This window comes from Balaenoptera borealis (assembly GCF_965194805.1).
Source record: "Balaenoptera borealis genome assembly, chromosome: 10".
NCBI classification, from domain to species: Eukaryota; Metazoa; Chordata; class Mammalia; order Artiodactyla; family Balaenopteridae; genus Balaenoptera; species Balaenoptera borealis.
This window is the reverse complement of record NC_138874.1, coordinates 8,118,629-8,145,178: the sequence shown is the minus strand read 5'-3', so window position 1 is coordinate 8,145,178 and position 26,550 is coordinate 8,118,629. Positions and strand designations below refer to the sequence as shown.

The following is a 26,550-nucleotide window of genomic DNA, read 5'->3' as shown; positions in this document are numbered from 1 at the left end:
GTGGGAACCTGTTTAGTAAAGAGACACTGAATGGTGTACAAGACTGGATGCTGAATGCAGCCTTTCTGCTGTCGGCAGCTGTTGATCAGTAAGGCAGGGAGAATTATAAATTACCTTAATCATCTTGATTCTAGGCTCTCGCATCTAGGGCATCATAAACATGCCTCTGACGGTATGAAACAGCTTCTAATTTGCAGGGAAGATGAGCATCTGGAGCCACATGAGGACAATAATTATTGAATTCATTTGAGTTGATACATAGGAGATGCTAATGATAAAATGGAAGGCCTGCTTCTCCCTGGGTTTTGGGTACCAGGCCTGCAGATGGCAGACCTAGCGGGTGAAGAGAGAGATGGATGGGATGGGAGGGAAGCGGAGAGAGCAGGTGTCCTGTTTCTAGAGTGGACTGTCATCCCAGTACATGTCTGTTGGTTGTGTGCCTAGCATGGTGCCTGGCATGTGGCGGACCTTCTCTGAATCGTTGATTCAACACCCCACAGCTTGGTATTTGGTCTGGTCCTCCCCAGATGGAAGGAATTTGTGCCTCCCCCCTCCACCAGCTTGGTCATCAGACTTGGCTAGGATAGATACCCAGTTTGTGGTTTCAGTTGAGGACACATTCAGTCCTACCTAGATAATTTGAGCCAGTGTAATGAACAAGAGTGATCACCAAGCGTGGGCGTGCTCACTTAGGCTAGAGAAAAGAAGACATTGCTTTTCGGTCATCATCATCTTGTTCTCTTCCTTCTGCCTCTGTTACTTCTTGCTGTTGGTTCCTATGTCATTTAAACCCCACCGCAAGGTGTAGTGGTGGCAACAGTTAAATTGATACTCAGGTGCTTGGCACAGTCTTATGGGATGATCTTTTATGTAGACCGAATAATCCAAGTAGCTGCCCCTGAGTGGTGAGTTGTGTTTTCCTTTTGTTTTGCTTTCTGAACTCTGACCTTTGAATACTGCCTTTGTCTTCTAGACCAAGTGCTTCATCTGTGGGATAGGCAATGATTACTTCGACACTGTGCCCCATGGCTTTGAAACCCACACTTTACAGGAACACAACTTGGCCAATTATCTGTGAGTGTGCCTGACTCGGACTCCCTTGCCTCTCCTGATACCCAGGCGTCCCCCACCTTAGCAAGCCGGGGAAACAGGACAGAGAGCCCCTCTCTTTACCATTGGCTTCAGGCTTCTTATACCTCTTGGAGAGAAAGACCCACAGCTAGTGGTTCTTTTTCCTCGAGTAGGTTGACTTAGGAAAGGAAGTTGCAGCCCTCCACGTGAACAATACCTTCTAGAACATGAAATGGAAAGGTGGAAAGGATGAGCAGAATATGTACCAAGCCTCTCAGAGAGCTTTGGCTGTGTTTGCCATTTCAAACAGGAACGTTCCAGCTGCTCCCTAGAGATATGTGAATCTTCATTTTTCTTTTCTGAAGAACCACAGACCTCTTTAGGCACCCCTGGAAACAGTTAAATGTTGCATTTTTTTTAATACATAGAAATCTGGCTCTTACTTGAGACTAGCCAAAACTGTACTTCAGTACAATATTATTTCTTAATCCGTTTCTAACCTGATTTTAATATCTAACAGAAAAGATATAGAGTAGCATTGTAGCAATTTAAAAAAAAAGTGGGTTTTGGAATTCACAAGTGTGTGATATTAGACAAGTTATTGAACCTTTTTAATTCTCGGTTTTGCAAATGAGGATTGCAATTCCTGCTCCATGAGTGAATGTGGAAACAGTTGCAGGCAGGGTCTGGCACTGAGCCTGGTATAAAGCAGCTCCCAAGAGGTATAACAACTTGATCTGTGAACACATTATAGCTCCTTTGAAAAAAATATTTTAAAAGCTGATTAAGCTGTTGGTCCCCATGGCATTTTTTTTTTTTGGCCCTGCAGGTTTAACCCATTTATTTTCTCTGCCATGAAGAGTTAGTCCATAGCAGAACCAGAAGTATTTGTTTATGCTGATATTTCCATACAATCCATTTCTGATTACTCTCTCTGTATCTGTAGGTTTTTTCTGATGTATCTCATAAACAAAGATGAAACAGAGCACACAGGACAGGTAGGTAAACAGTGACCATACATCATCTAAAAGAAATGATAAAAGAATCTCTGCATTTTGGAATAAATGTGTACATTAAACATTAATATTGGAATTACTTTCAGATATTAGTCATGGTATCTTAGTATAAAATTCCTGTTATCCTGGATGAGTATGCAAAGATTGCTGTAGTAGAAAAAGTAAAATTAGAATTGCACATTTATTAGCTGAAAATGCTGAGTTTGGGTTTTGATAATTATAATATACTTGATTGCTTAATCAGATAGCAGATGATTTCAAATGAACTTCATTCAGTAGTATTACAGTCATTTAAAAATAATTGCATATCCTGGGACAAGATGGCAGAGTAGAAGGACCTTGATCTCACCTCCACTCAGGAGCACACCAAAATCACAACTGAATGCTAAACAAACATTGATAAAAAAGACTGGAACCTACTAAAGAAAGATATTCTACATCCAAAGACAAAGAAGAAACCACAACGAGACAGTATAAGGAGTGCACTTGCAATATAATTAAATCCTATACCTGCCCCACGTGGGTGATCCACACACTGGAGAATAATTAATTATATTGCAGAACTAACTTCTCCCACAGGAGTGAGAGTTCTGAGCCCCATATCAAGCTCCCCAGCCTTGGGGTCTGACATCAGGAGGAGGACCCCTCCACCCCAGAGCACTTGACTTTGAAGCCAGCAGGGCTTGAGTGCAGGAGCTCCAAAGAAAGAACTGTGCAAAACAGAGATGCCACTCTTGGAGGGCACACACAAGGTCTTTTTGCCCCGGGACCCAGGGCAAGAGCAGTGACTTCATAGGGGCCTGGGCCAGACTTACCTGCTGGTCTTGGAGGGGCTCCTGGGGAAGCAGGTGTGGCTCACTATGGGGACAAGGACACTGGTGGATTCACTGGCCTGAGCGCTCCCAGAGGCCACCATTTTGGCACCAAGACCTGGCTCCACCCAACACCCAAACCACCAACAGGGTGGGAATGCAGACCCACCCATCAGCAGACAGGCTGCCTAAAGAAAGACTTCCTGAGTCCACAGCCACCTCTAGACACGCCCCTTACATGGCCAGCCACCAGAGGGCCAAGACCCAGCTCCACCCACCAGTGCGGAGGCACCAGTTCCTCCCACCAGGAAGCCTGCACAAGCCTCTCGACAAGCCTCACCCACCAGGGGGCAGACAGACACCAGAAGGAAGAAAACTACAATCGCCTCCACTCTGTGGAACTGAGTCTGCAAACACAGGTCAGAAACTACCCTGGGACCACCTGGTCCCTGGCCCTTGGTGATGAGAGGGGAGTGTACTGCTGGGACACATAGGACATCCCCTACAGAGGGCCACTTCTCCAAGGTCAAGAAACATAACTGACCTTCCACAAACATAAAAATACAAATAGAAATTCAGGCAAATGAGATGGCCGAGGAATATGTTCCAGATGAAGGAACAAGATAAAACCCCAGAAGAACAACTAAGGGACATGGAGATAGATAGGCAATCTACCTGAGAAAGAGTTGAAAGCAATGATCATAAAGATCCAAGAACTCAGGAAAAGAATGGATACACAGAGTGAGAAGTAACAGGAAGTTTTTAACAAAGAGTTAGTTAGAAAATATAAATAACAACCAAACAATTGAATAATAAGTGAAATGAAAAATACAGTAGAAGGAATTGATAGCAGAATAAATGAGGCAGAAGAATGGATAAGTGAGCTGGAAGATAGAGTGGTGGAAATCACTGTTTCAAAACTGAATAAAGAATGAAAAGAAATGAGGACAGTTTAAGCAGCCTCTGGGGCAATGTCAAAGGCACCAACATTCACACTATAGGGGTCCCAGAAGGGAGAGAGAGAGAGAAAGGGTCTGAGAAGATATTTGAAGAGATAATAGCTGAAGGATTCCCTACCATGGGAAAGGAAACAGTCACCTAAGTCCAAGAAATACAGAGAGTCTCAGGCAGGATTAACCCAAGGGGGAATACACCAAGACACACAATAATAAAATTGACAAAAATTAATTAAAGAAAAATATTAAAAGCAACAATGGGAAAGCAACAAATAACATACAAAGGATTCCCCATAATACTATCAGTTGATTTCTCAGCAGAAACTCTGCAGGCCAGAAGGGAGTGGCATAATATATTTAAAGTGATGAAAGGGAAAAACCTACAACCATGAATGCGCTACACAGCAAGGCTCTCATTCAGATTTGATGGAGAAATCTTTACAGACAAGCAAAAGTTAAGAGAATTCAGCACCACCAAATCAGCTTTATAGCAAGTGCTAAAGGAACTTCTCTAGGCAGAAAGGAAAAGGTAACAACTAGAAAAAAAATTACAAAATGGGAAAGCTCTCCTGTAAGGCAAACATACAGTAAAGGTAGGAAATAGTAATTGACAGTAACGCAATATTAATGGGTGATTTTAACACCCCACTTACATCAATGGACAGATCATCCAGACAGAAAATCAATAAGGAAACACAGGCCTTAAATGACACATGAGACCAGATGGACTTCATTGATATTTATAGAGCATTCCATCCGAAAGCAGCAGAATACACATTCTTTTCAAGTGCACATGTAACATTCTCTAGGATAGATCTCATGCTGGGCTAAAAAGCAAGTCTCAGTAAATGTAAGAAAACTGAAATCATATCAAGCATCCTTTGTGACCACAATGCTATGAGATTAGAAACCAATTATTATAGGAATAAAACTGTAAAACACAAAAACACATGGAGGCTAAACAATATGTTACTAAACAACCAATGGATCACTGAAGAAATCAAAGAGGAAATAAAAAAAAAACCTAGAAACAAATGACAATGAAAACTTGACAACCCAAAAACTATGGGATGCAGCAAAAGCAGTTCTAAGAAGGAAGTATATAGCAATACAGTCTAACCTCAGGAAACAAGAAAAATCTCAAACATCCTAACCTTACACCTAAAGCAACCAGAGAAAGAAGAACAAACAAAACCCAAATTCAGTAGGACAGAAATCAAGATCAGAGCAGGAATAAATGAAATAGACACAAAGGAAACAATAGCAAAGATCAATGAAACTAAAAGCTGGTTCTTTGAGAAGATAAACAAAATTGATAAACCTTTACCCGGATTCATCAAGAAAAAAAGGGAGAGAACTCAAATCAATAAAATTAGAAATGAAAAAGGAGAAGTCAGAATGGACACCACAGAAATACAAAGGATCATAAGAGACTAGTACAAGCAGCTATATGCCAACAAAAGGGAGAACTGAGAAGAAATAGACAAATTCTTAGAAAAGTACAATATTCCAAGACTGTACCAGCAAGAAATAGAACATATGAACAGACCAGTCACAAGTAGTGATATTGAAACTATGCTACTACCAACCAATGGATCACTGAAGAAATCAAAGGGGAAATTAAAAAATACCGAGACAAATGACTATGAAAACACGAGGTTCCAAAACCTATGAAATGCAGCAAAAACAGTTCTAAGAGAGAAGTGTATAGCCATGTAAACTTCATAGTTACAGCCATATAGGCTCAAGAAACAAAAAAATAATCTCAAATAAACAACCCAACCTTACACCTAAATCAACTCAAGAAAGAACAAACCAACCTCAAAGTCAGTAGAAGGAAAACAATCAATCATAAAGATCAGAGCAGAAATAAATGAAATAGAGATAAAGGAAACAATAGAAAAGATCAATGAAACTAAAAGCTGGTTCCTTGAAAAGATAAACGAATAAACCTTTAGCCAGATTCATCAAGAAAAAAAGGGAGGGCACCCAAATCAATAAAACTAGAAATGAAAAGGGAGACGTTACGTAGGAAACCACAGGAACACAAAGGACCATAAGAGACTAATACAAGAACTATATGCTAATAAATGGACAACCTAGAAGAAATGGACAACTTCTTAGAAAGGTACAAGGAATAAACAGAAATAGGAACATACCAATTACAAGTACTAGAATTGAACCTGTGATTTAAAAACTCCCAAAAAACAAAAGTCCAGGACCAGATGGCTTCACAGCAGAATTCTACCAAACATTTAGAGACGAGTTAACACCTATCCTGAAACTAATCCAAAAAACTGCAGAGGAAGAAACAGTTTCAAACTCATTCTATGAGGCCACCATCACCCTGATACCAAAACCAGACAAAGATACCACAAAAAAAATTACAGACCAATGTTACTGATGAACATAGACATGAAAATCCTCAACAAAACACTAGCAAACCAAATCCAACAATACATTAAAAGGATCATACACCATGATTGAGTGGGATTTATCCCAGTGATGCAAGGGTTTTTCAATATTCCCAAATCAATCAGTGTAATACACCATATTAACAAATTAAAGGATAGAGACCATATGATCATCTCAATAGATGCAGAAAAAGCTTTTGATAAAAGTCAACATCCACTTATGACAAAAACACTCCAGAAAGTAGGCATAGAGGGAACCTACCTCAACATAATAAAGCCCACATATGACAAATCCACAGCTAACATCACACTCAACGGTGAAAACCTAAAAGCATTTACTCTAAGATCAGGAACAAGACAAGAAGGTCCACTCTCACCACTTTTACTCTGTGTTGTTTTGGAAGTCCTAGCCCCAGCAATCAGAGAAGAAAAAGCAATAAAAGGAATTCAAATTGGAAAAAAAGTAAAACTGTCACTGTTTGTAAATGATGTGATACTACACATAAAAAATCCTAAAGATGCTACCAGAAAACTACTAGAGCATCAAGGAATTCAGTAAAGTCACAGGATGCAAAATTAACACACAGAAATCTGTTGCATTTCTACACACTAACAACAAATAATCACAAAGAGAAATTAGGAAACAATCCCATTACCTAAATGTCCATCGACAAAGGAACGGTTAAAGAATACGTGGTACATACATACAGTGGAATATTACTCAGCCATAAAGAAGAATGGAATAATGCCATTTGCAGCAACATGCATGGACCTAGAGATTGTCATACTGAGTGAAGTAAGACAGAGAAAGACAAATACCATATGATATTACATATATATGTGGAATCTAAGAAAATGGGTCAAATGAACTTATTTACAAAACAGAAATAGAATCACAGATGTAAAAATCCAATTTATGGTTACCAGGGAGGAAGGGGGGAGGGATAAATTGGGAGATTGGGATTGACATATACACACTACTATATGTAAAACAGATAATCAACAAGGACTTACTGTATAGCACAGGGACCTCTACTCAATACTCTGTAGTGACCTATATGGGAAAAGACTCTAAAAAAGAATGGATATATGTATATGTATAATTGATTCACTTGAGGAAACACAATATTGTAAATCAACTACACTCTAATAAAAAGTTAAAAGAATTTCATAAGGACAAAAACAAACAAAGGAAACAATCCCATTTACCATCACATCAAAAAGAATAAAATATCTAGGAATAAACCTACCTAAGGAGGCAAAGACCTGTACTTCGAAAACTATAAGATGCTGATGAAAGAAACAAAGATGACACAAAATGATGGGAAAATATACCATGTTCCTGGGTTGGAAGAATCAATATTTATTGTCAGAATGAATAAACCGGGCTTCCCTAGTGGTGCAGTGGTTAGGAGTCAACCTGCCAGCACAGGGGACATGGGTTTGAGCCCTGGTCCAGGAAGATCCCACATACCGCAATGCAACTAGGCCCGTGTGCCACAACTACTGAGCCTGTGCTCTGGAGCCGGCGAGCCACAACTACTTAAGCCAGTGCGCCTAGAGCCTGTGCTCTGCAACAGGAGAGGCCACCGCAATGAGAGGCCCACACACCACAATGAAGAGCAGCCCCTGGCTCGCCGCAACTAGAGAAAGCCTGTGTGAATCAACGAAGACCCAGAGCAGCCAAAAATAAATAAAATAAATTTTTTAAAAAATGAATAAACTACCCAAGGCAATCTAGAGATTCAGTGTAATCCCTATCAAATTACCAATGGCATTTCAAAGAACTAGAACAAAAATTTTTTTAATTTGTATGGAGACACAAGAGACCCCAAATAGTCAAAGCACTCTTGAGAAAGAAAGATGGAACTGGAGGAATCAGGCTCCCTGACTTCAGTCTACACTACAAAGCTACAGTAATCAAGACAGTATGGTACTGGCACAAAAACAGAAATATAGATCAGTGGAACAGGATAGAAAGCCCAGAGATAAACCCACACACCTATGGTCAACTAATCGATGATTAAGGAGGCAAGAATATGCAATGGAGAAAAGACAACCTCTTCAACAAGTGGTACTGGGAAAACTGGACAGCTACATGTAAAAGAATGAAATTAGAACACTCCCTGACACCATACACAAAAATAAACTCAAAATATATTAAAGACCTAAATGTAAGACCGGATACTATGCAACTCCTAGAGGAAAACAGAGGCAGAACACTCTTTGACATAAATCGCAGCAAGCTCTTTTTTGATAACACCTCCTAGAGTAATGAAAATAAAAACAAAAGTAAACAAATGGGACCTAATTAAATTTAAAAGCTTTTTCACAGCAAAGGAAACCATAAACAAAATGAAAAGACAACCCTCAGAATGGGAGAAAATATTTGCAAACGAAGCAACTGACAAGGGATTAATCTCCAAAATATACAAGGCGCACATGCAGCTCAATATCAACAAAACAAACAACCCAATCAAAAAATGGGCGGAAGACCTAAATAGACATTTCTCCAAAGAAGACATACAGATGGCCTAGAGGCACATGAAAAGATGCTCAACATCACTAATTATTAGAGAAATGCAAATCAAAACTACAATGAGGTATCACCTCACAACGGTCACAATGGCCATCATCAAAAAACTCTATAAACAATAAATGCTGGAGAGGATGTGGAGAAAAGGGGACCCTCCTACACTGTTGGTGCGAATGTTAATTGGTACAGCCACTACGGAGAATGGTATGGAGGTTCATCAAAAAACTAAAAATCGAACTACCATATGACCCAGCAAACCCACTCCTGGGCATATACCCTGAGAAAACCATAATTCAAAAAGACACATGCACCCCAATATTCATTGCAGCACTATTTACAATAGCCAGGACGTGGAAGCAACCTAAATGTCCATCAGCAGAGGAATGGATAAAGATGTGGCACATATATACAATGGAATATTACTCAGCCATAAAAAGGAATGAAATAGTGCCATTTGCAGAGACGTGGATAGACCTAGAGACTGTCATACAGAGTGAAATAAATCAGAAAAAGAAAAAATATCATGGAATATCACGTATACATGGAATCTAGAAAAATGGTACAGATGAACTTATTTGCAAAGCAGAAATAGAGACACAGATGTAGGGAACAAACTTATGGATATCAAGGGGGAAGGGGAAGTGGGATGAACTGAGAGATTAGGATTGACACATATACACTACTATGTATATAATAGATAACTAATGAGAACCTACTGTATAACACAGGGAACTCTACTCCATGCTCTATGGTGACCTAAATGGGAAGGAAATCTAAAAAAGAGGGGAGATATAGATATAGATATATAAATAAATAAATAAAATTCACTTTGCTGTACAGCAGAAACTAACACAACATTGTAAAGCAACTATATACTCCAATAACAATTAAAAAAAAAAGAAATCCCAGAAATAAACCAACGCACCTTTGGTCAATTAGTTTACAACAAAGGAGGTACAATATACAATGGAGAAAAGACAGTCTCTTCAATAAGTGGTGCTGGGAAAACTGGACAGCTACATGTAAAAGACTGAAATTAAAACACTCCCTAACACCACACACAAAAATAAACTCAAAATGGATTAAAGACCTAAATGTAAGCCTGGATACTGTGTAACTCCTAGAGGAAAACACAGGCAGAACACTCTTTGACATAAATCACAGCAATATCTTTTTGGATCTGTCTCCTAGTGTAATGGAAATAAAAACCAAAATAAACAAGTGGGACCTAACTAAACATCTTTTGCACAGCAGAGGAAGCCATAAACAAAATGAAAAGAAAACCTACGGACTGGGAGTAAATATTTGCAAATGATGCAACTGACAAAGGATTCATCTCCAAAATATACAAATAGCTCCTACACCTCAATATCAAAAAAACCACCAACCAAATCAAAAATGGGCAGAAGGCCTAAATAGGCGTTTCTCCAAAGAAGACATACAGATAGCCAAAAAGCACATGAAAAGATGCTCAGCATTGCTAATTATTAGAGAAATGCAAATCAGAACTACAATGAGGTATCACCTCACAACGGTCAGAATGGCTGTCATCAAAAAGTCTACAAATAACAAATGCTGAGAGGGTGTGGAGAAAAAGGAACCCTCCTACACTGTTGGTGGGATTGTAAATGGGTACAGCCACTATGGAGAACAGTATGGAGGTTCCTTAAAAAACTAACAATAGAGCTACCATATGATCCTGCAATTCCACTCCTGGGTATATATCTGGAAAAACCATTAATTTGAAAAGATACATGTACCCCAATGTTCATTACAGCACTATTTACAATAGCCAAGACAGTGAAACAACCTAAATGTCCACTGACAAATGAGTGGATACAGAAGACGTCACACACACACACACACACACACACACACACATATGCACAATGGAATATTACTTGGGCATAAAAAATTATGAAATAATGCTTTTTGCAGCAACATGAATGGACCTAGAGATTATGATACTAAGTCAAAGACAAAAATCATATGATATCTCTTATATGTGGAACCAAAAATAAAATGGTACAAATAAATTTATATACAAAACAGAAATAGAGCCACAGACATAGAAAACATATCTATGGTTACCAAAGAGGAAAGGAGTGGAAGGGATAAATTAGGAGTTTGTGATTAACATATATACACTACTATATATAAAAAATAGATAGCAACAAATACCTACTGTATAGCACTGGGAACTATTCTCAATATTTTGTAATAAGCTATAAGGGAAAATAATCTGAGAAAAAAATATATGTATGTGTATAACTGAATCACTTAGCTGTACACCTGAAACTAACTCAATACTGTAAATCAACTATACTTCAATTTAAAATATTAAAATAAATAATTGCATATTAAATGTTTAAGGTTCTGCCCAAGCTATTTGAAATTCTCCCTCCACAAATATTCACCTCCCATTGTTAACAGTTGGAATTTGAATGGTACAATTAAACAAAAATAATAGTTTTAAGGAACCCTCAAAATCATATATCACAAATAGGTTTTTTATCATTATTATATTACAGTCAGGATGAAGATTGATTATTTATTAGTAGAAATAAATAAGACCTGGTATAGTTAGGAACTATCTAAATGAATTTGGGATTATAACTATGTGAAATACACCATTATACGTATGTGATATATATATATATATATGTATATAAAATAACAAATTTGAGTTTCTTTCTATCTTATATTTTGTGGTAACACAGAGATCCTAGGGAAAGATGTTCTTAACACATTGCCTTTACTTTTACAGGAATCTTATGTTTGGAAGATGTATCAAGAAAGGTGCTGGGAATTTTTCCCGGCTGGGGATTGTTTCCGGAAACAGTACGAAGACCAGCTAAATTAATCTCAGTCCCCGATCACCTCCGAAAACAAAAACACACACACACACACGCTCTCTCTGTCTTTGTCTCTGTTCTTCTGTTTCTAGACTCTGTCTCTCTCTCTCTCTGTTCCCTTGGAAACATCTGCTGATTTTCTGAATTGCCAGCGTTACATGCTTTCTCGGAGCAGTGAAGCTGTGTTTCTGAAGATTTGACTGTGCTTTTTCCCCCACCTAGTGTATTTTCTTTGAGAATAATGACTGAAGAATAATCTAAATTCATACAAGGACAAAACAGGAACTTTGGAAAGAAAACCATTCTGGAGACTCTCAATCATTACACACACAGATTTCCTTCTGAGACGCCTGGAAATCAGCTTGCACTGTGGGACCTTCACAGAGAAGCGTGGCAGCCACACTCATCCGGCCTCTTTATTTCATCATCCGGAAAGGAACTCTCTAATGGTCACAGAGCACTGTCGCACTTACCAGATTGCCGTGGACACCAGTTACGAAGGGAAATAGTGCCTTACTATATGTGGGTTGAGCTATGCAGAAGATATGTGCATGAAGAAACATCTTTATTTTCTTTATGTCGACTTTTTTTCTTAGTTAGATTGATTTTTGTGAGGGTTTTTTTTTTTTTTCTTTCATGCTTTTCTTTGGTGGGGGAGGGTAAGAAAAGCAGTTTGCGTGCACCTTTTAAAGAAGACGGGTGGCCTGTCTCAGGATGCGAGGAGGTTCTTCTCATTCATCCAGATGCCCATTTCCCCTCCCCCTGTGCTCCTGCTCTTATTTTGCTAATGCTCTGATGCAATATTGCAACTTTATGAAATCTTTGTATGAAAACAAAAAGACTGCAAAAAATACACTTTCAAAAGAAATAATTCATTGCATGTTTATTATGCAAGTTTAAACGAACCAAGAAAAACCTTCAGAAGCAAGTTGATCCACGTGAAAGAACTTTCATGATAATTATATTCATAGTAATAAAGTGTCGTGGGCTTAATTGTATATTTGGAGCCAGTGTCATCCACCAACAATGTGATACATTATGAACTTGACAGTAGTTTTGGGTTTTTCTCTTTCTTTCGGCCACCTGTGATCAGTTGTGGATTAAGGACTTCTTGTCAGGCCATTTTTTTAATATCAAAGCTGAAGCAATATCCATTCAGGGATTTCATCAGTTGCATCAAAAAAAACACGGATAATAATATATCAATCACTCCATTTTGAGTCCTTTTAAATGTAATGCGAATCTTTACAAATAAAAAAGAGATTCAGAATGGAAGCAAGGTCATTTTGCAAATATTGGAGCTCTTTTATTACAAGGTCTGCTTGTTAATTTTAGAATTGTAAAACTGCTCTGATTAAACTATTTAACTTTCTCACCCTCTTTCTCCATTTCACTTATAACTGGGATGCATCAAAAAGCCTTGAAAGCCTTGAGCTTTTAAGTTGTGTGTGTCTAGGGCAATCCAAACACTGCCTTAAGGCCTGTCATACGTCCCTGTGGCTAAGCAAGTTTTCTGCTTTTATGATTACGGAACCTCAGAGCCATGGAGCATTTTGAATCACCTAGCTCCACCCCTGTCATTTCCTTGTCTTGGGGTCATCCAGATTTCTTGGAAGCCACCAATAACAGAAAAATCACTGTCTCCCAAATCATTTTAATTTTTAATCAGCTTTCATTTTAGGAAGCTCTTCCTTATTCAGCGCAAATTCATTTCCATGCAACAGTAGGGATTCATTTTCTGTCTTAATCTGGAAGAGGACTGGCACACCGGTAAGTGATATATGAAACGTTCCAATGCTAATTGAACATCTACTGTGTACCAAGGGCGGTGCTGGGTATCTACTGTCATTTTTCAGCCCATTGGCACAACATCACAGCTGTGTACCACTTAGATTTTGCATTTGTCTTGAAAAACTTTGCCCTTCTTCCTTTCTAGGTTAAATGGACGTAAGACAGGTTCACAGGAGAAAAACAATTTTTTATGTACGTGAGCCCCACAAAGACATGGGAGGTTCCCAACGGTGAGGCAACTGAGGCTTACGCGCCATCCTGAGCTCAGGAGAAGAGAGTGGGGTCTGGACCTTCAAAGGGAAGGAAGACAATTCCACAGGACGGTGGCAAGAGCAAATATTTGGTAAACAAGTTTTTGCCGTGCCAGGTAGAACAAACAGGCCCTGCCGGGCTCCCCCCCAGCTTCCCGCACCGGCCCACACTCTCTATAGTTACCCCTGGTGATGGTTCTCTTCCTGGACCAGGTCTTCTATCTGAATTCTCTTAGACACTTAAGGAGGAGGTAAAAAGCTCTTCCTGAGTCTTCTGAGGCTTGACTGACTTCAGCTCAAAGTGATCCACATGCCAAAGTGGCACATTCTGGGGAGGCTCATACTAAACCTCTCAGTAACATTTCTATTTGGGTGAAGGAGTCAATTTGTGCTGCGGGAATCCTCAATCCAGCTCAAGGAGGTGACCTCATGTTCTGAGGAGTCTGGATAAAATAAATGAGGTCAGCCCCACAAAACATCCAAGACCACGTTCCCCTTTGCCACAGAGCACTTCAGAGGAGGCACGCAGTGCAGAGGAATAAATGTTCTTCTGGGACGTGAAGTCTGACAGGTTCAGGCCTTCTGTTCATAATGCCGAAGTCAGAGTTGACATGAAACAACAGTACAGGTGAGAGGTGAGCAAACGAATCCCTAGTTGTCCCCTGGACTCTGCAGATTCTTGTAGACTCTCCTGATTGATTGCTCCTGGCTTTAGAGCCCTGGTCGGTGACAGACAAGTGCTCAGGGAGAAGCAGAGAACGGCTGAATTCAGGAAAGGAAGCTTCCTTCCACTCGGGGACTTTGGCCATCAGTGTTGGAAGAAGACTAAAGGAGCAGAGCTGGTCACTTTAGAAACTGTCATTGGTGCTGTCAGTGGCCGACAGAGGAGGAGGGTACCTGTTTGTTTCCGTCTCAAGGCCTCAAAGGGGAAGGGGCAGATTTTCTGCGTTGGCATTATTATTAAATCTCCCAGGAAATGTTGCACGAATTGCAAACACACTGGGACTCTCTCCTTCTCTGATTAAGCTCAGGACTGCCTAACTCAAACTCAAGAAATGTAATCCCCTCAGAAATTTTCAAGTATTCAAACAATCACAAAGAGTATCATAATATCATATCTTCATGTCTCTGCTTCCACTCTCACAGCCATTTTTCTCCCTTTCTTATTTCATCTATTCCTACCCCACTTTTTTTCTTTGGAAACATCTCTTGATCCTACTCCATAAGATAAACAGCTAAAGCAGGCAGTTAGCTAGATAGGAGCAGAGCAAGGGGGGGCAATGGCCAAGTGGCAGGAACCACACACCTAACAGCAGGGGTCCTTGGGTAGACAAAGAAAAGTAGGAACTTCCAGACTGACAGGAAACCACACATTTTGGGGTGACGAGTGTCCTGAAGGCAGACAAAGAAAGGTGGGAAAAGGCGGGAATCTCTGGTGTCCATTGTAACCTTTTGGTCACTATGCCCTCATTACAATAAAATTAGCCTTGCATATAAGAAGTTCTCATCATGCACCGATGCCACGATACTTCCAACCAAGGCTAAATAAGGACAAAAATCCTTCCTCCTTTCAGGAAGGTGGGGCTGATGAAAATCAGGGAAAACAACCCCCAAACCTCTCCCTCCCAAATGAATATTCCACCTCTTCATTTCTACATCCACCTAACAAGTTTCCCAAAGAAACTCAGGGCAGCTACTCACCCGAGCCCGGCTGCTCTCCCCTAGGGAGCGTACAGTCGCTTAAATAAACCCTTGCTTTACTTTCCTGACCTCCCGCCTTGTCCCTGAATTCCTTCTGCGACGAGACAAGAAATCAGCCGCCGGCATCATCTTTGGCGAGGCAGCCAGGGGAGTTCGGTAAGCCTCAGCCGCTCGCCTCCCTTGCGCTTGAGAGGCGCTGCCTTGCTTCCTGCCATTCGTTTCTCCCCCCTCCATTCCCTCCCTCTCTCTCTCTCTCCCTCTCTTATTGTCTGTCCCATTTTCGGACCTGTTGTTGCAAAGATGTGGGCACGAGTCGAGCATCTAAAAGCCACTAGGGCACTCGCCACTGGAAGACTCTCGTCGGGACGACTGGGTGGTGGAGTGGACGAGAAAGACGATAGGTCTGTCTGTCCGCCCATCTCAAGGCAATTTCCGGGCAACGTTTTTAGGCACACAGTTAACAGCATAACACCACCCACTCCCTGCAGCTACCTTTATAGGCTCATTATTGGTCCACCTATGCCTGACTATCCTTGTCTCTCTCTGTGTCCTATCTTTTACTTTCCATTCTTATTTCATGCCTTACTCTGCTGGAAATGGGGAAAGAGAATCTGCCAGGCATTTTTCAACCTTACCGTTAGGTCTTATACCTCTCATTACTCGCAAGGCATGTCAGGAAAAGTTTCCAAGCATTCTCACAGGCAGCTAGGGACCCAAACCATAGGAGCTTTGCCCTCTGGGTTTGCCTTATCCACCAGCTTAATTAGCTGTCACCGGGTTCAATTGTGTGGAAGTATAAAATGCAGCCTTACCCAGACTGTAAGGGAGTTCACACCGTGCCCATGGCTGTTACGGTCCCTTCGGGAGCTCCCTTGTGCCGGGTGGTCTGTGTACATAACCCGTGGTGTTGGGAAGGGGGACAGCCCTGCCCCGTGCGGTTGGAACCAGCGGCGGTGGGACTGCATCTGGGCTGCCAGCCTTCTCCACTCGCCTCTGCACGGCGCCCTGCATTCGGCCAGCCCCCTCCACGGTCCGCCACACAAGCGGGATCCATCCCCGCCCGCAGCTCACACTGTAGGCGCGGGGCAGTTCATGCTGGGGGCGGGACGCGCGCATGGCCACTCCCCAGGGACACATGACCCCCGTTTGCCATGCTTGCCTCCCCTGGGTTGCGTGATTGGGAGTGTTCTTGCAGGGCTGTCGGGCCCTCCATCCCACTAAGTTCAGACACAGTGCCTCCACCTTGGGACACCATATCCCCCCATCCCCCCGCCTGGTGGCGCTGCCCGCTGCATGGAGCATCTGGCGGGGGGGGGGGGGGGGGGGGGCAGGGTAGCACCAAGGCCCGGGGGTGCTGCCCACAAAAGGGAAGGGAAAAGAAAGGCTTTTTCACAAACCACCTCCCTTAATGGCCAGTGCCTGTTTCCAGAAATATACCACCCTCTTAGGAAAAAAACGCTGTAACCTAAATAGGTCCTAGAACTATGAGGATGTCTGTTCTAGAAGTACATACCCCAGAACACAGAGATAATCGCTGGCCACAGAATCTACAGAGAAGCCTGCAGGACGGTCACTCATCCTGGGCACCACAGACACCAGGATAGGACACAGGCGCCAGGATGCTGGGGCTGGCAGGACCGCCGTATGGGGCAGTAGCTAGCCCCCACTGTGGCTAGTGTCGAAGGGACGAGGTGGACAGGGACACCTGGAACAAGTCCTGCCTCAGGGAATCCGCACGGGACCTCCTAACGCTAGCGCTCCTCTCTGTCACGGGAGCACCATCTCCCTGAAGGAAGGATAGGAAACACCCCTTCCATCCCCAGGGACTGACCCCTCAGGTGCATTCTGAGTCCCTAGGACAAGTTTCCTCTAGACTGTTTAAAGTGAAAAAAACTTGCTTTCTTTTGTAACACAGCCTGGCCCCAATATACACTTGAGGACGATGAGGCCTGACCAGAAAATAGAAGCCTCAACTATAATACATACCATCCTGCAGTTAGACATCTAAATGAACAGAAGTTCCTTATGTTCAGGCTTTTATGGCCCTAAGAGAGAACCTGGAGCTACGCAAGTCCTATGTTAGGGAACCTTGCTGGCTGGGACCCATTCAGGCTACACAAAAGCCCTCTCTAGTGGCATCTGTGGAGGAACACAAGCCCCAGACAGAAGACCCAAGCCCCACACCCTTTCACCACCTTCAGCTCCTCCCCTGCCCTATAAGCCTCTTCACCCTTCCATACCAGCAGCGCAGGCAGAGCTTCCCAGCCCCCTTCAGGAAGTAGTAAGTGGGCCTCAGGGAATTACCGGAGTCCACACCCCTTTTTCTTTGTCCAACCCAGTGCTGCACTCGCTTAGGCTGATTCTCGGAGGACCCCAGCTGGCTCACTGAAGAATTCCAGGGACTAACTCTATCCTTTGACCTTACCTGGAAGGACCTAAATATTGTTCTTTCCCACTGCTGCACCACTGAGGAAAGACCCATATTTGGGCACAGGCTCAAACATATGCTGCTGGATTACATGTCACCCAACCTCACCCATGCCCTGTGGACATGACAGCAGTGCCTCTAAAGGATCCCAGTTGGGACTATTGGCCAGGCCAGCCCGGTATCACTAGAAGGGATCACATGATCCTCTGCCTTGCTGAAGGGATGAAACAATGCATAATTAACCCTGTTAACTATGATATGGTTAAAGAGATCACCCAAGGCCAAGATGAAAATCCAATCCTACTTCAAGCCCGACTGGTATCACTAGATACTCTCAGAAAGTATACGAATGTAGACGCAGACACTTTTGAGGGACACATTGTATTTGCAACCCACTTCATTAGCCAATCAGCCCCTGACACCCATAGGAAGCTCCAAAAGTTTGCCATGGGGCCCCAAACGCCTCTCAATCTTTTTATTGATACGGCCTTCAGGGTCTTTAGCAACTGAGACCAGGCTAAGGAGGAAAGGAAGGAACAGTGTGACTTAAGAAAGGAACGACTGCAGGCTAGGCTTTTGGCAGCCATCACAACAAGACCTAACCCAGCACCTGGTCACCCCAAAAGTACTCCCAGAAGACCCCCGCCAGGAAAGGGAACCTTTTTTAGCTGTGGGAGCCCCAAACACTAGAGGAAGGAATGCCCAGGAAACAGGTCCCAGCTACACCCAGGATGCCATGCCCACACTGTAAGAAGGTGCACCACTGGAGGAGGGAATGCCCCCAGCTCCGAAGCAAGTGAGGTAAGTCCCCCAAGCTAGTCATGGCCGTGTTTGATTGATAGGACCCAGGACCTCCCAGGGCTCCTGAGAAGACAGTCATCATCACAGAGGAAGAACTGCGGGAGACCACTGACGTGGCAGGTAAACTTCTCCAGTTTCTAGTGGACACGGGAGCCACTTAGTTTGTCCTGACTTCTCACACTGGGCCCCTTGCCCCCGAAACCTGCTCTATTATTGGAGTAGAAGGAAGACCAAAGCGAAAACATTTCACCACCCCTCTACCTTGCACCTGGGGAAAGATACTTATAACTCACAAGTTTCTTGTCATGCCCGAATGCCCTAGCCCATTATTTGGAAGGGACTTTCTCTAAGCCTTGGGGGTGACTCTTACTCTCCCTGAAAGCCAAAAGCAAGGAATGTTTTTGGCTGGACTATGTATTATACAAGACATGGACAGTCCAGCCCAAAATATTCCCCCAGAAAAACTTATAGATCTACAGGTCTGGGATCAGGGAATCCCAGGAAAGGCAAAGTTTGTCACTCCTATAAAATTCACCTTAAAAGAAACTAACAACTTCCTTTCCACGCAGCAACACCCCATAAAACCAGAGACTCCAACCCCTAATCTCAAAATTTATCAAATATAGGCTTTTGGTGCCACGTCAGTTTCCCTGTAAAACTCTAATCCTACCCGTCCTCAAACCTAGTAGGGAATATAGAATGGTCCAAGATCTCTGAATCTTACGTGAAGCTGTAATTCCTCTTCATCCAGTTGTTCCCAACCCATACACAATCCTTACTTGGTCCCAAAGGATACACCTGGTTTATAGTCCCTGATCTTAAAATGCCTTCTTCTGTATACCTGTTCGCCCTGATTCTCAATACATTTTTGCTTTTGAATGGACTGACCCAGACACTCATGAGACCCAGTAATATACCTGGACTGTCCTTCCTCAGGGATTCCAGGACAGCCCACACCTGTTTGGCAAGGCCTTGGAACTAAGGAAACTAAAGTTAGATATGAGGGCATTATTACAATATGCAGATGACTCCTTATCTGCAGGCCTTCAAAGGAAGCTTCAGACCAAAACACTGTACAGATCCTCAGTTTCCTGGGCTCCAGGAGGTATAAAGTATCCCCCCGAGAAAGCCCAAATTTCCTCCCAGAGGGTCACCTACCTGGGTCATGTTCTAAGGCAAGAGAAGCGCACCCTTACAACCCAGCATAAGGAAGCAATCCTCCATTTACAATGACCACATACAAAGAAATGGCTCAGAACCTTCTTAGGAAGGGCTGGGTTTTACAGGATTTGGATCCCCAGGGTTGGTCTCATGGCAAAACCATTGTATGAGGCCTTGAAGGGACTGGACACAGAACCTCTATACTGGACAGGGAATTTACAAAGAGCATTTGATTAGATAAAGACAGCCCTGACTAGTGCCTGAGCCCTATAGGGATCCCAGATCTTAACAAGTCCTTTACTCTATTTACCTCAGAGAAAAGGAATAGCCCTGGGAGTTCTCACCCAAAAAGTAGGGCCAGTTCCACGGCTAGTGGTATATCTCTCCAAGCAATTGGACCCAGTGGCCTCAGGATGGCCAGGCTGTCTGAGAGCCATAGCAGTCACAGCCCTGCTAGTTGAAGAGGCCACAAAACTCACCATGGATCAACCCCTGGAAGTATTAACCCCACAGCAGGTACAGGGAGTATTAGAAATTAAAGGACAACAATGGCTGACTGGAGGCCGCCTCACAAAATATCAGGCCATCCTTCTTGACTCTCGTGAAGTGACCCTTAAGGTATGTCAGGCCTTAAATCCAGCTACCCGTATGCCAAGAGAAAGCCCAGGGGAGTTGTCTCATTCTTGTACTGAGACCATCAAACAGGTGTATTCCAGCAGACCTGACCTTAGGGACCAGCCCCTCGAGGACCCTGATGCTGACTGGTTTACTGATGGAAGTAGCTACATACATGATGGCATCCAGAAAGCAGGGTATGCCATAGTAGATTTACATGAGCTCATAGAGGCTGATGCCCTGCCACCCCAAACCTTGGCACCAGAAGCCAAGCTTATAGCCCTAGCTCGAGCTCTAAGGCTAGGAAAAGACAAGAGGATCAATATCTATAGGGATTCTAAGTATGCATTTTTGGTGTTACATGCACATGCTGCCTTCTTGAAACACAGGGGACTCCTGATTGCATGGGGCTCCCCAATCCAGCACTGCCAGGAGATCTTGGAACTCCTAGAGGCAGTACAAGACCCTAAGGAAATGGCACTTATCCACTCTAAGAGACACCAGAGGGGAAATTCACACTAGTAAAAGCAAATAACCTGGCTGACAAGACAGCAAAGAGTGCAGCTCTTAAAACCTCTTCAACTCAGGTTACCTTACTCCCTCCACGTACCAAACCCCAGCCTGCTTTTGCCACCCCAGTATATAAATAAGGAAATAAAGTAGGCTAGAACTAGGGGATATCAAAAGGGCCCCAATGGATGGTGGACTAAGGAACATACAATAATGCTGCCCAGAGCATTACAATGGAAAATTTTAAAGGCACTCCATGATTCCTCTCATCTGGGGAGGGATGCTTTGACTAGCCTGGTGGAAAAAGCTTTTTCTGGCATAGGCCTTTCTCAGACTATCTTAGAAATCACAAAGGCCTGTAACATATGCTACCGTAACAGCCCAGAGAGAAAAGAGGCCCCCACCCCTCCTCCAGCCCATCCAAAGAAGAGGAACTTATCTGGGAGAAGACTATAACCCAGATGCCATCCTCCCAGGGAGATAAATACCTCCTAATTTTTATTGACACTTTCACTGGGCAGCAGGATGCCTTTCCAACAAGGACCAAGAGAGCTTAGGAAAGTAACAAAGGCATTATGAAAGAAAATAATTCCTTGGTTCAGACTTCAATGGTCTTTACAAAGAGATAATGGCCCCTCTTTTGTGGCTAAGATTACACAACAAATCTCTACTGCCCTAGGCATTTGCTACCACCTCCATGCTGGCTGGAGGCCTCAGTCATCAGGGAAAATAGAAAGGGCAATCAACTTTAAAAAAGAATCCTGCCTATGTTTTCCTCTAGGAGTTTTATAATATCTGGTCTTAAATTTAGGTCTTTAATCCATTTTGAGTTTATTTTTGTGTGTGGTATTAGAGAATGTTCTAATTTCATTCTTTTCATGTAGCTGTCCAGTTTTCCCAGCACCATTTATTGAAGATACTTCTTTTCTCCATTGTATATTCTTGTCTCCTTTGTCATAGATTAATTGACCATAGGTGTGTGGGTTTATTTCTGGGCTTTCTATCCTGTTCCATTGATCTATATGTCTGTTTTTTGTGCCAGTACCATACTGTTTTGATTACTGTAGTTCTGTAGTATAGTCTGAAATCAGGGAGCCTGATTCCTCCAGGTCCGTTTCTCTTTCTCAAGATTGCTTTGGCTATACAGGGTCTTTTGTATTTCCATATAAATTTAAAAATTTTTTTGTTCTAGTTCTGTGAAAAAAGCCATTGGTAATTTGATAGGAATTGCACTGAACCTGTAGATTGCCTTGGGTAGTTTAGTCATTTTGACAATATTGATTCTTCCAATCCAAGAACACAGTATATCTTTCCAACTTTTTCTGCCATCTTCAATTTCTTTCCAAAAATAAACAAATGGGACCTAATTAAACTTAAAAGCTTTTGCACAGTGAAAGAAACCATAAACAAAACTAAAAGACAACCTACACAATGGAAGAAAATATTTGAAAATGATGTGACCTACAAGGGCTTAATTTCCAAAATACACAAACAGCTCATTCAGCTCAATATCAAAATAAAGCAAACAATTTAAAGACCCAAATAGACATTTCTCCAAAGAAGATATACAAATGGCCAAAAGACACATGAAAAGATGCTCAACATCACTAATTATTAGAAAAATTAAAATCAAAACTACAATGAGGTATCACCTCACACCGGTCAGAACAGCCATCATTAAAAAGGCTACCAATAATAAATTCTGGAGAGGATGTAGAGAAAAAGGAAACCTCCTATACTCTTAGTGGGAATGCAAGTTGGTACAGCCACTATGGAGAACAGTATGGACGTTCTGTAAAAAACCAAAATATAGCTACCAGATGATCCTGCAATCCCACTCCTGGGCATATATCTGGAGAAAACCCTAATTCCAAAAGATACATTGCACCCCAATGTTCACTGAACCATGATTGACAATAGCCAAGACATGGAAGTAACCTAAATGTCTATCAACAGATGAATGGATAAGGAAGATGTGGTACAAATATACAATGGAATATTATTCAGCCATCAAAAGAATGAAATAATACCATTTGCAGCAACATGGATGGACCTAGATTACCATAATAACTGAAGTAAGCCAGAGAGAAAAAGACAAATATGATATATCGCTTATACGTGGAATCTTAAAAAAAATTATACAAGTGAACTTTTATACAAAACAGAAATAGACCTACAGACATAGAAAACACACTTATGGTTAGCAAAGGGGAAAGCGGGGGCGGCGGGGGAGGAGGGATAAATAGTAGTTTGGGACTAACAAAAAAACACTACTATATATAAAATAGACAACAACAAATATCTACTATATAGTACAGGGAACTCTACTCAATATTTTGTAATAACCTATAAGGGAAAAGAATCTGAAAAAAATACATATATATGTATGTACAACTGAATCACTTTGCTGTACACCTGAAACTAACACAACATTGTAAATCAACTACATTTCAATAAAAAAGAAAAAGAAAAAAGAATCCTGGCTAAGCTTTGTCAAGAGACATGAGAACCTTGGACAAAGCTTTTACCCATAGCCCTCCTGAGAACCAGGGTCACACCTAAAACAGGGCTAAGGCTCAGCCCCTTTGAAATGACTTATGATAGGCCCCTTTTATCCTCTGATATTTTGGTAGACACCAAAACCAGTGAATTCATTAGGTACCTAATTAATCTGCAGCAAGTCCAAATGACGATTTCAGAATATGGAAATCAGGTTTTGCCAGCCCCCAGCCAGGAAACAGGCTCCATGCAGGTTCAGCCAGGAGATTCTGTCTTCCTAAAAACATGGAGAGAAGGGTCCCCCTCTCATCAATTACTGCCCGAGTGGAAAGGGCCTTACTATGTCCTTCTCAGCACTCCTACTGTAGTAAAACTACAGGGGTCACTAGTTGGGTGCACCTTCCTAGAATTAAACCTATCCCTCCCCCTGAGTCTTCACAGGACATGGAGGACCTTGGATGGCCAAAAGAGTCCACGTGGATGCGAGAGCATCTTCAGGACCTGAAGCTCTTACTCAGGAAGGACAAAGAAACGTCACAGATCCAAGGCTGATTGCCCAGAGCCACTATTTTCTTTTTTGCCTTCTGATACCCCAGTCTACCCACAAAACAACTAAAATACCCTGGAGGATTTGCATACTTGTCCTCCTTGCTCTCCTCCTCGCTCTCTCGGAATCTTTTATGAGTATTGCTTTAGCTCTGCACCTATACCCGAGAGGGAACTCCTCTGTCCAGGCTGGGTTTGATAAGACCTGCCCAAAACCCAAAGACGGCCTGCAGCCTTTTTTTCTCCTTCTGAAAGATGCTAGGGACCCTACCCCCACTCTTACTTGTTCTCCTCTCACCTATCTAATCTCTTTGGTCCCAAGACTTAACATGGAAAGATAACAGAATAGTCAATAACTCCTGGGTTATTGCTAAAGGGTAAAATCTCAATCTCTGTTGGGTTTGCCATCCCCAACCCACCACCCCAGGAGACATTAGTTCCAGCCTCAAGGCCTACACAGTCAACAGCCATACTGTATTCTCAGCTTTTAACCAATCTTCTTTTAATTACCCTAGGCAAGATTTTTCCTTAATCGTTACATGGGAAAGGCCACCTCCGCTCTGTTACCGCATCGCACCTCCCTATTCAAGGGCTATAAATATCACCAAAACCTCCCTAATCTGCAATCAAACCTTAGGATGCACCCCTTGTCACAGCAATACTCACAGGGGACACACAGACCCCTCTTCAGCCCCTAAGCCTCTAACACAAGCCTAAGCCTGTCGCTACATAACTTTAAGCCTATAAAGTGGAGCGATATAGTGTGCCAGCCTCTTTACATTTCATCTGCACCCCTAACAAAACACATGTATGTATGACAGCTCACTAACTAATGCCAACAGAACTGCTTGTGCTAGCTATTATATCAGACACTCCCTTACCATGACTATCCCTGAATACAGACCTCACCCTGGACACTCCAAACCAGGGACCAAATCCAAAAATGCAGATGGGACCTCTCCACAACTGTCTCCCGCCTCCCAGAACTTTTCTCCAGCTGTATAAGCAAACAAATGACGCTGCTTTACCAGCACCGCCTGGATTATTATGCCTTTGTGGGACCTCACAATAACCAAAGCCACTGATCTCTCACATCTAGACGCCACACTTCATTATGCGGACTGCACCTTGGGAACTATGCCTCCAGCCCAAATAACCATCCTCAGTGTGACCCATGTGAGACAAAAAAGGGCCTTTGGTTTGGTGCTAGCAGGAAATATGGGGACCCAAGGTGAAGCTGCCCTTTGGGGAAAATTTACCTACAATGAGGCAACCCTGAGGTATCTAACCTCCTCCCTGGACAGCACACTAAAGAGAACTGGAGACTCTCTCACACTCTTACAAAAATCCCTAGATTCCCTGGCAGAGGTGGCCTTCAACAACCATCGAGCCCTAGACTATCTCCTAGCAAGCCAAGGAGGGGTTTGTGCTGTCATAAATAAAACATGCTGCATATATATTAATGTCACAGGAGAAGTAAAAGTAAATGTTCAAGAAATCTATGAACAGGCTTCCTGGATCCACAGGTATAATCAAGGGAAGCAGGAATGGACTGAGACCCTAAAGGGATGGTTTCCAGGATATACTTGGCTTCTCCCATTTCTAGGCCCATCTATATTTCTCATCTTTCTCCTTGGTCCTTGTATTTTTAACCACCTAGCTAAATGTCTATCCTCTAGGATACAACAACTCCAACTTCAAATGATGCTATGCCAGGGATTTCAGCCCATCCCACCTGAAGATAGGGACCATCAACACCCACTGGGCAAGGCTGCTGCCTCCTTCTACTCCCCACTCTCCATCTCTGCCACTCTAAACAACCCAAGACCCCTATCTCTGACAGAGAAGCAAGGAGATCTAGACCCACAGGTAGGGACAGCACCCAGGCTCAGCTTGAAGCAGTTACAAAAGACAGACCATCGACCCGTGCCCCTTAAAAGACTTTAAGGGTCCAGACTCCTTGAGGGGGGAATGTTAGAGCAGGCAGTTAGCTAGATATGAGCAGAGAAAGGGGGGCACAGGCCAGATGGCAGGAAACCACACATCTTGTAAACAACAGGGGTCCTTGAGCAGGCAAAGAAAAGCAGTGACTTCCAGACTGACAGGAAAGCACACATTGTGGGGTGATAAGTGTGAGGTGAGGATCTCTGACACCCAAATGTAACCTTTTGCTCATATGGCCTCATTACAATAAAATTAGCCTTGCAGATAGGAAGTTCCTTTTCTTAAGTGCCTGGTGGGAAAGCACATGTGGCCGCAGCTCCTTGCTCGGGATGAGAAAATTATGGCTCAGAAAGGCACAACTTGTCTGAATTAACACAGCTAGGCGGACAGATTGGCTTGGACTTGGTTTTTGTCGTCAAAGTCAGTGCTCCTTAAGTGTATATAGAATTTTAAGTCATATGGTAATAATTGATTATAAAAGCTGACATGATATCCTCAAGATGGCAGAGGAGTAGGAGGACGTGAAATTCATCTCTCCCCACAAACGCATCAAGAATACAGCTACGAATGGAACTATTCTCACAGAGCACCTGATGAACACTAGCAGAGGGCCTTGGACACCTAAAAGGATGAGAAAGATCCT

At 42.6% G+C, this 26,550-nt stretch overlaps 1 protein-coding gene across 6 annotated transcripts in view; it reads left to right on the top strand.

The window, feature by feature from the left end:
* The window catches only part of RYR2 (ryanodine receptor 2), a 777,004-nt gene extending 763,972 nt beyond the window's left edge, over positions 1 to 13,032 (top strand). For all 6 annotated transcript variants that reach the window (XM_082407544.1, XM_082407541.1, XM_082407542.1 and 3 more), the window contains 3 exons: positions 974 to 1,074; positions 2,018 to 2,069; positions 11,573 to 13,032. In XM_082407544.1, coding sequence (XP_082263670.1) covers positions 974 to 1,074; positions 2,018 to 2,069; positions 11,573 to 11,668 — 249 coding nt within the window. In that variant the 3' untranslated portion in view covers positions 11,669 to 13,032. The remainder of the gene's footprint in view (positions 1 to 973; positions 1,075 to 2,017; positions 2,070 to 11,572) is intronic.
* The last annotated feature ends 13,518 nt before the right edge of the window (positions 13,033 to 26,550 follow it).